This window comes from Corvus moneduloides, chromosome 15 (genome assembly GCF_009650955.1).
Source record: "Corvus moneduloides isolate bCorMon1 chromosome 15, bCorMon1.pri, whole genome shotgun sequence".
Classification (NCBI taxonomy): domain Eukaryota; kingdom Metazoa; phylum Chordata; class Aves; order Passeriformes; family Corvidae; genus Corvus; species Corvus moneduloides.
The window spans coordinates 4,944,869-4,957,478 of NC_045490.1; the positions used below are offsets into that span (position 1 = coordinate 4,944,869).

Here is a 12,610-nt window from a genome sequence, read left to right on the forward strand (position 1 = left end):
TTCCCATCAACATTTAGTCTTTAAAAAAATTGGTAAAATCCATCATAAATATTAAACACCAGAGTGTACTGGCAAGTTTCCCTGAAAGCAAACTTCAAAAAATAATCTCAATAAAAAGATGTCAAGGCCCTTGGGAGAACTGACACTGGCATGTCATCAGATGTTGTCTTATAAGGCTAAATTAAGCATCTGACCAGAGTTTAATTTCTGTAAAAACTCATGCTAATTTAAATTGCTTTAGATTTAATTAAAAATGCCTTTCTATAGAGATAATAATGTAACTCTGTTAATTAGTATCAAGTGGCATCTAGAGGGCATATTTAAAAACTAATCTGGAGAATAAATAGAGCTAATTAACAGTCAGAATAATGCTTTATGATTGTCTTTTATTTATAAATGCTATAACGTTCAATAAGCCATTAAATGAAATTGTAATTAATATATATCAAAGTTATTTTTTTAATACTCTTTTAACTAAAGAGGGTTTCTTACACCCCATTTTTCAGACGGTCTGGACACGTTCCGTTTCTGGAAGGAGGAGGGGGAAGGGGCTCTGCTGGACGAGGCAGCAAATACAAATTCAATTAGGGGAAACTCATTTATCTGCCCTGCACAGATCTGTGTTTATGACCCCACAGGGCTGTCCAGCCAGGTGTGAGCTTGTGAGTCCACGGGGTTTGCCCAAAGCTCTGCTGACCAGAGCAAGGGCTGGCAGGGAAGGGTTGCACATCACCCCACACATCCCCACGAGCAGCACCGCAGGCAGAGGAGTGGCAGATTTTGCCCTCAGAAATCCAAGCCTGGCAAAAGCAGAGCTGCAGCTCTGAGGAACGAGAGCAGCTCTGAGGATTGCTGCAGGACCTTCTGGACAACCACAAGGTGCCCAGATTCCATGGAGTGAAGCTGGTGGAGGGAAGGGGTGCTGAGAGTGAGAATGTGCTTCCATCCCATCCCAGCAAGGAGCACATGAGCACTGGCAGATGGGCTTGGAAGGAAAAGGGCAGAGTGGAGTAGTTGTAAGGTTCAGTTTTTAGAGGACTTCTTGCAGGCAAACATGAGCTCCCTTAGAGTCATCTGGACCCAGGCAGTGCTGAGCTCCCAACTTTGAGCATGGCAGAGGGAACTCTTTGCACCTGGAAAAGGTTGTGTCCGTGTTGCCAGAACTCTCCATGGCCAGAGGGCTCAGAGGGCTGCCCTTCCCCTCAGACAGGAGTTCTGTCATCCTCCAGTCTCGCCTCTGATGAGAGGTTTGACTGGATTCGCTGTATCATATAAAATCATTGAAGTACTCTAAATTATGTCATACATGAAAAGCAGAGGTGGCCAGCTCGGTCTTTCTGGGTCCTTTAATGCTCCTAAGTCAGAAATAACTCCCCAAAATACAAATCAAATAAAAAGCACTTTCATATGGTAATCTGCACTCTCCATGCTGCGCAATTTTTTGAAGCACCAAATGCATCATATGTCCTACTTGCATTTGTTTTTAATCTATAATTCTGTGTATTCTTCCTTTTTTTTATCCCTTGCTAATGTTGAAAAATCCTCTAGGTACCCAGAGCAGAGTTCATTTCGAAACAGGAGAGCAGCTCTTTTCTCAGGACAAGGATCCACCATTGGTTTGTAGCACAAACTTCCAGAAAAAAGCTTTGAAGTCCGTACAAAGAAAAGAGTTATTGTCACTGGCAAGATTCAAAGCTGGCCACAAGAACTGCTGCTCTGACCTCTGTGGGATGACTTTCACGCCAGGTTGTTGTCATAAACTTGCCTCTACAACAAGTACGTGTTCAGCAATAACAAGAACAAGTTGGAATTATTTAGATGGCATAGATGGGTGCCAGCAGACACATTCCAGCAGCACCTGAGAGCCCAAACACCAGAAAAATGATCAAAGGAATTTGTCTGTGTACTACGACTCGGACTGGCCTTCAGAGCAGACAAAAACACTCCAAGAAACATGAACATATGGTGTAACACTTCCCAGCGTGGCAAACAGCCACGGCAAACACTTCTGGAGATAAAATTAGATTGGGGAAGCAAAGCTGGAGAAAAACAAAGCCAAGTATGAACTCAGAAAGCATTTCAGCTCAAGGTCATCAGAATACTTGCTATGTAACATCACCAGTGGTATCATTCTACTTTTTCTTTTCTGATAGATCTGCAAAAGTCAAACCAATCTCGAGAAACAGTTGCAGGTACAAAATGAAAGTGCACTACAGTGATCAGCAGGATTTTTGATGCTGTTTATTCTGGAGACTAAAACAAGGCAGAAACTCAAAATAACTATCAAAAATAATTCCTGGTTTCTTGAAAGTATAGAGGAACTTAAAAGCAATTTTTTGTAAGTATGTAATCTGAAAAGGAGTACTTGCAGCTTGTAAGGAAAAGGTTCTGTATATTTTTTTTAAACCAGTGATGTAAATCTCCCTTATTTTAAGGTCTCCAAGAAAACACTTAAAAGCTGTGGCTCCCTGACTTCATCTACCCTGCACAAATTAGCTCTGAAGGGTGCAGTGTGAAGGGAGATTTGTTGGAGAACATGGATTGTTACAAATGTCCCCAGCTCTGTAACACCACAAGGATTTTGAATGGGCCTCTTCAAAGTTTTAAGCTAACAGAGATACTCTTAATTTTGTGAACTTCAACATTTATCCTGTAAAGCCCACCTAACTTTTTATAGCTGGTGACTGAACTAGTCCAGTGTGTAACAACAGTGACCTGCAGAGAGCTACACTCCACCTGTCCACAAATAGGAACCATCTAGAACAGCAGGACATCAGGCAACTAAAAATGTTAATGGTTGGATACCAAGTCCCATTTATATTATACATAATATACTATTAAATATCTAGAAATAATAACAATAATGATGATGATGATAATAATAATAATAAATACTATCTATATCTATCTATCATTCCAAGCTCCTTATTGATCTGTTTTTACAACAGAAGTAAGGAACAGTTTGGAATGAAAAGATGCATCCAAAAGAAGCCACTGTAAAACAGGTATTGGTGCCTCCACAGAGACCAGCAGCACTGTTGTGTGACTAACTGTGACCAACACTGAGCTACCCACTCTGGTCCTATGTGAAAACATTCCTGACCAAATCCCAGACTAACCAAAGAGCATGGATTGAACTGGGGAGCACAAAAGTTCAGGTTCCAGACAGTTAATTTCATGTAACTATCAAATAAGTTTGGAAATTTACAATTGCCACAACTGTTTTGTTTCTCCAAGTACTTAAAAAAAAAAAAATCTGAAGAAACAAGGAAGAACCCCCCACATCCCAAACCCAGAGTGTATCCTCAGTTTTCATTAAGAAATACCAATGTAAAGCCTGGCAGGCAGCCCAGCTGGGAAGGCAGATCCTCCTGGTGTTATTTTCAGAAGGAAGGAGGAGCTGGTGACAGTGCTGGGACCAAACACATGAACCCTGAGGTGTGCCTTTGCACAGTGACTGTAGACATGGGCACATCCTTGGGGCAATCCCTCACTGTCCTCCATCCCAGATCCAAGAGATAAAAGTTTTTTCAGTTTCAGAACTGGTTTTAAAGCTACTTCACTCAGCCAGACAAACCACTTCCAGGGTAGTTTTCTTCTGGAGGGGAAATAACAAACTGTGCAAGTTAAGAAAGTCCTCACATAGAAACTCCTGCCCATTATCTGCTTGGAGAAGAATCAAAGCCATAAGGACAGCACAAGGTTTTATCTCCAAAAGAAACTTTCAGCAAGTAGGAAGGAAAGTCAGGCAAAACTATACTCAAATTTGAAGAGGTGCACATTGAAACTGTGACTTAATGAACAATGTCTTACCTAGAACTCTCAATCTCTCTGCTCCAACCACCACTTCGTTGTCATCTGCAGAAAACAGCAATTTTCCAGAGAGGGTTTTCACCTCAAATTTTTGGCTGTGTGCTTCCACTGCTTGGGGGCCTAGAGGGAAGAAGCTTTACTTTAGGGAAAATTATAAGAAAATCACACTGTAGCTTCATACATTCAATAAACCCATTTGCTGAGTAATATTAGCTCTACAAATTGCATTCACAGACACCAAACAGGGAGGCTTTTTAGATCTTATTAGAAAAGGGCAGTTTTCTACCCAAGTAACAACTGCTCAACTATTTCTGCTTATGTTTTTGTTAATGCTTATGTGTGCCACAAAATCACCATTGAACTTGAGACAGCTGGGATATTTTTACAGAAAGACAGACCCATATGTGAAACAGCAATGAACATATCCAGCCATGCTTTGAGAGCATTGGTGCAGCTGTAAGAGGCAACAAGAGCTCCTGGGCCCATTTTGCTTGGACTGATGCTGCAGTGTCAAAGATTCCCAGTTTTCCACCTTTTAAATATATCTGGATTAAAATTCTACCAGTGTCATGCACAGCCCAATTAGGGAAAAAAAAAAAAAAAAAAACCAAACAAAAAAACCCCAAACACCAGCACTGGAGCAAATGTTTTGTTTTAGACCCCCTTCAATCATGCACAGGCCAAGAAAAATGGCATCCTCTCACACTGCAGAAAGTTTTTAGACAAGTGAAACTTTCCTTCAAAGATCTTATTTCAATTCTGCTGCTTTTCCTGCAGGCTGCTGTGCCCTGCAGTGCTGGAAAGCCTCTGGCAATGTGTTTTGTTGTGGGGTCTCATAAACATCAGCTGCCTGAATAGCGATTCTGTGCAGGTTTGTTGCTCAAAGGCTGCAAAGTTACAAAGAGGCTGCCCTGGGTTACTGACCTAGGCCAGACTTTGGACAAATCACCACTGAACAGCCCTGCCAGCTGCATCTAATAAGCCACAGCCCCCCTGGAATATTATCCTGCACAAGGCAGGTGACTGCACTTTGCATTAATTCTGGGCATCTTCATGACCGGTCTCATTTCTCAAAAGACAGGAGAAATAACACCTGAAAGCCAGTATTTTCTTAAAAACTCCATCCCTACCCAGCATTTCCCTGCACAGGTCACCTGTACTGGCACCTGGACACACGGAATCATGCATGTGGTTTGCACTACAGACAAGTGAGGCCAAGCTGAGATCCTTGGAAATACTTAAAAGCTTGTGCAGCCACATTGAGAAAATCCAGTACTTTAAATTTGATTTGTGTCTTGCTTATTAACCAGCTCCCCTCCCTGTTCATCTTTGCAGCATGGGACCACATCTTTGCTCCACTGTGACACCAAAGCTGGTGCTGAATGCATAAAATGCTCAATAACCAGAGCATCACACTGGGATGTATCACTGAGTGTGTCCTCCCAACCTCTCGAGACACAGAGGTGCTTAAGTGAACCAAACACCCTCTTGAAAATACACGGAGAACCAACAAACTGAAGACCTTCATTCTGAATGTGACAATCAGGAAGCCTGGGGTTGAATTTATTTCCTTCCTCCAGGCAAGTTTCACACATGCTGCCTAAGTAATTGCTCAGTGAAGCTGCATATTTAATTATTTAATACTGTGACTAAAGGCCAAGATGTTATATAAGCAAAACAAGCAACCCAGTCTCAACTTAGAAACACGTTTATGGATTACTGGCTTTGCCACATACTTCTCACAGTCCATGCATAAATCTCAGTGAATATATCTCTATCCCACATCAAATATACATTATACACCTTATATACAGTGCCATATACCTTATATAATGCATTAGGCTCTTTCAACCCAAATTACTCATGCCTTCATTCAAAAGCTGCTGTGCCCTGGGGATTTGTGAAACACCCATTTCCCCATCCAACACACTCATGTTTGAGAGCAAAGGGAGCTCTTCATCAGCAGAAGGACTTTAAACAGCAAAGTGTTGCCACAGTTGGGCTCCAGATTTCAGGCAAGTTATAAATGTCTTAGAAAAAACCTGTGCTTGTTACAACAGAAATGTCAGCCTGGCATATGTTCTTCTTGACCCTGATGTGGTACAGTAAACACTTCTAACTCTGGACTGGCTTTCAAATGAAAATGATGGTCTGCTTTGTTATCAGACAGCCCCAGCCAGTTGCTTCTCCAGCATGGCTTTCATGTCTCTAGCTTTGTTTCTACAAAGTGGAGTGAAGTTTTCATTTGTACTCCATGAGACACAATGGGCTCCCCTCTGTGCGCTGTCTGAAGCCAGCTCAGCATCCCAAAACACCCACTTCCACCCCTGCTTAGTCCCTCCAAACAGCCTTTCCCCCTCCTTACCTGTTACAAGGCGAGTGAGGACTTTTGTCTTCTCGTTGAGGATGTTCACGGTCACGTTTCTGGCGGACTGGAAGTACAGTGGGTTGCCCTGGAACAAGACCACGAGACCAAGGGTGTGAGATGGGGATGGCTGCCTGGGATCTGCCTGGGTGAGACATCTGCAACTTTGTCCAGCACTGACCCCAAGGCTGGGGGCATGGCTGGGGTGCACCTACCCTGCAGTAACTCTTCCTGTCCAGGATTAACCCAGAGTGGACACCACAGCTCTGTCTGGCCCAGGCAGTGCCTTGCTGAGGGATGGTTGCCTCTATTGCTGGTATAAGCCACCCAACCTGGTATTTTAAAATGTGCAGGGGATATCAGACCTGACCTAAGCTTCCCAAAGGTTTTGGGAGGATAGTTGACAGCAGCAGCATGTTTCAGAGGCAAATCTGAAAAATTACAGCTTCTGACGACTCCAGTGGGTGACAGTGTCTGCCCACCATGTGAGTGAGCCATGCCCAAGGGCTGGGGAGGAGAAAATCTGATTAACATGAGTGCCTTAGATCTCAAAGCACTTGTAAACCATCTGGCACGTTTCACCACTACACTGTGGGCTGGGATGCCAGCTTGTGACCCATCCCACCGGGTCTGCAGAACACAAGACACAAACTCTTCCCCACTTGACCATAAAGAGTTCTACCAATTTCTCATTTCTATGCTTTCAACACACCTCTGAGAGAAGAGCCAGAGCAGCTGGTAGCACACAGGAGCCACACAGCGACCTGGCAACATCCATCTCAGGTATTTCTCCTGCAGAGTGAAGCCAAAGAGAACCCACAGCTCCAACCATCTGGCTCCTCCTGTGTGCAAACACAGCCCAGGCACCGGGGAACTCATGTTTTCCACAGGCAGCCCCAGCCTGCACAGTTGGTTCCTCAGGGGCTATTAGCCACCCACAGCACTAGCACAGGGTGACCCCAAATCAAATCAGCCAAAAATCTAATGTGCAAGGTGGAAATTCACCGCCAGCACCTCTTTGTAATGCCTAAAGCAGGCAGCTGATCAAATTCGTCAACTGACTGAGACACAGGATCGGCAGAGGAGATAAAAAAGCAAGAAAATCAGGAAGAAGTTGAAAATTTTTATGCCCAATGTCTTTTTCCAGCATTTCCAAAATCTTTCCATTAGGAATGAATAATCAGGACGGGGATAGAGGATCGGGTGGGTCAAACATGTTCTCCTTGCCTCCTGAATTTGTAAGGAACACAGTATTTTCATAGGTGCCATTTTTTCTGGATCATGGCAGAAGGACTAAGTTGTCTGCATATAAAATGTAACAGTAACACAGAACTGATTCATGGGAGTCCTGTGGTGGACTGGAGCTTCAGGGAACAATCTAGTGATGGACAAACGATTCTCAGTGGTGTCTGCAGAAAATAAACCTCAAAAAACTAAAATAAACCCAGTCGCACACGTGATCAAATATTCACAATAATTACTTTTGTTGCCTTCACTGTTTTTGCAGCATGTTCCCATGGGATCAGCCCTTCAGCAACAAAGGGCGAAATGAGGTTCATTTGATCAATTATAACTAGAACATTTTGGCTACATTCAGACTATTTACAACTAAATAAAAAAAAAAAAATAAAAAGAATTCCACTTAATCATTTCCAGATCTTGGACAAGTTTCAGAAGCTCTTGGTGCCTCTGTCCCCTCATACACTAAATGAGGACAAATCATCCTTCTATGCTTCTGCAATGTGTCTGACAGCTTAAGTAATATTGTATATGAAACTGAATTATGATTAATAATTTAGAAGTAAGGATCAGTGGTAATGACTTGTAATGATTCTCCTTGTCTCTAGTTTTTATTTGTGATCCTCTAGAACTTCTAGAAATTAATGCTATTACTATTTTATAGTTAACAGCTCAGAAAAGATGGCTTCACTTGAAGCTCAGGCACCTGATTTGAACACACCCAGCAACAGCAGTTTACTGCTGCATATCCACTGCACACTTAGAGATGAAGAATGGTTTTAAAGGTAGATGGTTACAATCTGCATAATGCATAGTCATGGCTGAGACTGTAACTACTATAAACACGCCACAGGAAGCACAGAAAAGTCACTTTTTTCGACTTGTACTATTTGAATTTTGCTTATGGAGTTTTCAAGCAGCTGGAGTGTTTTGAAAAGGCCTAATTCAGGCAGGAAAAATAGTTCAATCCCTGTGACTTTGAAAAATCTGTTACTGCTCTTTGTGATATGAGAAGGCGCTACAGAAGTACTACAAGATAAACCAGTATAAAAAGTCACAGAAAGAGTTGCTCTGAAGAAGACCTGCAAGACAAGCTAAGAGCTGGTACCCACCAACAAAAGACTTAAAATACATAATCAGACCTGGAAATGCTTACCCCGGCACAGTCATCTCATTCACTGATTCAGAACTCAGATTCATGCAGCCTTCAAAAAACTAAATTTCCCTAATGCAGGATGTTTTTATTGGTCTGCAGGGAAAGAACATTGGAAGCTATTAATGCAATGCCTGCTCTCATTTCCATAATTCTTTTTCCATTAAGGAATGAAAAAGAACTGAAAAAATCACTCCCTTTTGCTGAAAATTCTGCAGATTTTCTATCCACCATCTTCTGTTTACAAAGGAAATAACACTGACATCTTTTAAACACTGAACATTAAAAAAAATATTTCCTCTCTTGCAAGCTTGGTGATGATGTCAGCTTCTTTCAATCACACAGAACAAAATAATGAAAACATTAAAAGCCAGTTAGGATTTACAACTGAAAAGACAAAACGTTCCCCTTCTCTTACACTTTCATGTTACCATGACACAAAATGAAGTATTCTGATGCATATGAGCAGGTGGAAATCCAGATCAATATGGCATCAGCACCACAATAAAATAGTTACGTAGTGAAGCAATATTTTCATAAACTGTCATAGCACTTGACAGAGCTGGAGTTAGAATATCAGCATGCAATAAACAAGCACATCTTTTAAAGACTCTTTGGGCTGGTCATGCACTTTCAGCTCACCATGAACCTACTATTCATCTCTGCAGGAAATCCTGGAGAGTAAATACATCATTCTGCCTCTTACTCCAGCTCCCCATTAGCAGACCCAGTGCCTTAAAAATAATGCAAATGTTTGCAGACACACAACAGCATTTGCCACAGCTACTCAATATATTAAAACACTGGACACATGTTGCAGAAGAAAGAATATGGAAAGTGCAAAAATACGTCAAAACTGTGTAGCTTGGTTCCTCATCAAGCAGTGAGATGTCCAGTAGAATAGAGAAGACTTCACAAAAGGTATCAACTTACTGTTTGCTAGATTAAACACACGGCAAAACAAGCCAGAACAGCTCACTGTCTTTCTTTGGCTCGCTTTGGAAGAGATGCTAAAAACTCCCAGAGTAGAGACTGAAATAGAAAAAGCCCTTTGACTGACAACCTTACTTTGCAGCTGAAGCAATCCCAACCAGTGCTGTCTTCAGGGAAATTCAGTACTTTAACAGATGTCCTTAGACTGTTTCAGGGAATTATTAAAAATATTTGGAAATCCTTTTAAATTTTTACAGGAAATTTAAAAATAATGCTTCACAGTCAGCGTATTTGTAGTTCAGATGGTCAGAAGGAATAGCTTTGATTTGATCCAATGGATTCAAAGACTTTGCACAGTAAGTGCAAGGGAAGCTTGTGGAAATAATGGAAATGGTGAATTTCCTGCAGGCTTGACAAAGTAATGGTAAAAATAAAATCTTAAAGCATAATCTAGCTTGGCAAGGAGCAGTCTATGGAGAAGTCACTCAGAACACCATTTTCCTGCTCAACTCCACCTCTCACTGACATTACAGGAAGCAAACACTGCTCTGTGCACAGCTGGACTGTCAGAAGGCAAAAGTTTCTTTTCTGTAAAGCAAGCAGCCAGCAAAAGCTCTCCTGGTTCTGCCCTACAGCCACAAGCAGCTCCCACCTGCCTGCACCCCTGAGTGCCATTCTAAGTTGCTCCTGACAGAGGGGAAGTTTTGTGTGGGTAATAAACGTATTCCTTTCTTCAAGTCCAACCAGTGCTACTACACCAGAAGCTAAATGTGGTAACAGCAGTAACAGCAGTGACACTTTCCTGCACTGCATTTTCCACTGGTAGGGACAACTCGAAGCTGCACTTCAGTTTTTTCTGGCTTGGAGTAGCAAGAATTCATCCCCCAATAACCGAGAGATAAAGCAATAATTTTAGGGCACCTGAAATGTCCTTCATTAAGAATGGTAAACCTCTAATGAAAAGCCACAAAGGCATCACACCTCTGTAGTTTTTCTTCGTGTAGCCAAGCCCAGAGCACTGTCGAGGACGCCACACTGCATGCAGCTCATTAGTGCAGGTGTCAGGCATGTCCCCTGCCCCACCAGGAAAGCTGACCTTGTGACCTTTACTCTGTTATTTTTGGTCAGTTGACACAGACATGCTTAAATTAGTCTTCCTGACCCAGTTTTGCACATTCCCATACGACTTGCTCCTCTTTCAAAAGGAGGCACCAGGAATACCTCACTGTGTGACGCTCAACACGGAGTTTCCAAACCACAAAGGTCTCCAGAACATGCTGTGAGCACAGCCAAAAAAAGCAGGACCTGTCCCAAAGCCAGCATTTCCTCCCCCTACTCCTGCACTGGAGAATGTCTGATGCTGGAAAAGTTCAGAGTTGCCCTCATAAAACAGTGAGATGGGAGGAAATTGAGTAAAACCCCTTCAGAATTGATAAGAGATTCTGCAGGAATCAGGCAACTGGCACGGCCACGAGTGTCAGCAAACCTCACAGAGCATTGTACAGGCACCATGCACCTCCTGAAGAGCAGACAGGAAGCACTGGACAGCATCTACCTTTGGCTGTGAAGGCAAACTTGGGAGTATCTAACGAACCCCATCCCCAAGGTCCTGCTTGGAACAGCAGCCTGATCATCATTTACATCAGCACAAAATCTAGACCTCGTGCTCAACTTGCAAGCCAACGATTACGGTTTCTGTTTCAAAAGCTCTTCCTCCTTTTTCTGGTCTAGATCCCCACTGCAAGAACAGGATTTTTCCCAGAGGCCTCCTGGCACAAAAATTTAAGGCATGCAGCTAAATCTGTAAGTGATAGATTGAAAATAGCCCTTAATATGATTTAAACATACTTTTTGTTGTTTAATCGCTGAGTCTCTTTTGATCTTGATTTTGTCCTTCAAACAGCTGAACATAATGTTCATGTTACTAAATCCCTTTCTTAGTAAACCTTCTGATTTGACAGTGTAAGCTGTTCACAGCAGAATGAAAGCAAACCGTGAATGGAATTGGTAACAAACATTAAAACAAATGCTATAAAACGCCCCAATATGTGCTAGATGTGTGTCTGAAGATGGTTGCTTTTAGGAAGGAGGCAGCAGGTCCAGTGGAGATGTAACAAAACGTAGTTTGCATCCTCTTCTTCCAGGAAACAAACTTTATCACAAGTGGATTGTGCCCAGGTCACATAACCTGGGTCAGTGACAGAGCTGACACAGCCCTGACCTGTAATGGGCACTCAAAAAACATAAATGCAGCATCATGAGCTTAGTGCGCTGTGCTACAGTTTCTGACACTTTACCAAGCATTCAAATGCTTTAACAAAAAAAACCAAACCAAACCAAACCAAACAAAAAAAAAATCAAAAAAATTCTGTTTTCTATGCAAACAAGGCTCAGTCACCTTCACCAGAATACGTTTTACAGTACCATGAAGCTCAGAAAATACTGTGGCCCCACCCAAGGTTGATATATTTTAATGGCACAGACAGAGCAAGTTGGAGTTTTATGTCCAATGCCACAAACCCCTCTCTTTTATGGTACTTCTTGAAGTTCATTTTAATAACAATCGAAACTAAAGATAAAATTCCTTCTGCTTCATTAAAGCAATTATATCTTTGACTCTTCTTTTTAAAGTGCAAAGAAGGCAGGTCTGTGATGTGAGATCTAATGACTGGGTTCTGCTTCTGGAAGGCTACCCAAGGGGGTTTGTATCCTTCAAAGTGATTTATTTCTGGCAATCTAGGGGTTTCTCTCTTTAGAAGAATACCTGTAATAATCTCATGAACAGAGTGTTTTGAGAGATTGGCTGCTTCTTCAAGATGCCTAATCAGCTACTTTGCAGCTGAGACTCTTCTGAAAATTAAATTACACCATGTCTGCTGACATTAAAAAACAACACCGAAAAATTTCCAAGGCATTACATCTGCCTTGACTTCTTTGCTGTTCTCTTTTCTTTTTTACTTCATTGACTTATAATATAAGGAAAACCACAGGTGACATGATGAAACCAAGAGACATACACATGAAAATAAAATGCAACGGTGCATGTTGGAGTTCTATTCACTATCCACAGGGGTGGGAAATCAGGGTTTGTAGCATCTGATCTGCTT

The 12,610-nt window shown here is 42.0% G+C and overlaps 1 protein-coding gene across 6 annotated transcripts in view; it reads right to left on the reverse strand.

The window, feature by feature from the left end:
* Window positions 1-12,610, reverse strand: part of SGCD (sarcoglycan delta) — a 305,997-nt gene that overhangs the window by 42,063 nt on the left and 251,324 nt on the right. For all 6 annotated transcript variants that reach the window (XM_032124855.1, XM_032124858.1, XM_032124854.1 and 3 more), the window contains 2 exons: window positions 6,179-6,266; window positions 3,814-3,933 (listed from right to left, as the gene is read on the reverse strand). In XM_032124855.1, coding sequence (XP_031980746.1) covers window positions 3,814-3,933; window positions 6,179-6,266 — 208 coding nt within the window. The remainder of the gene's footprint in view (window positions 1-3,813; window positions 3,934-6,178; window positions 6,267-12,610) is intronic.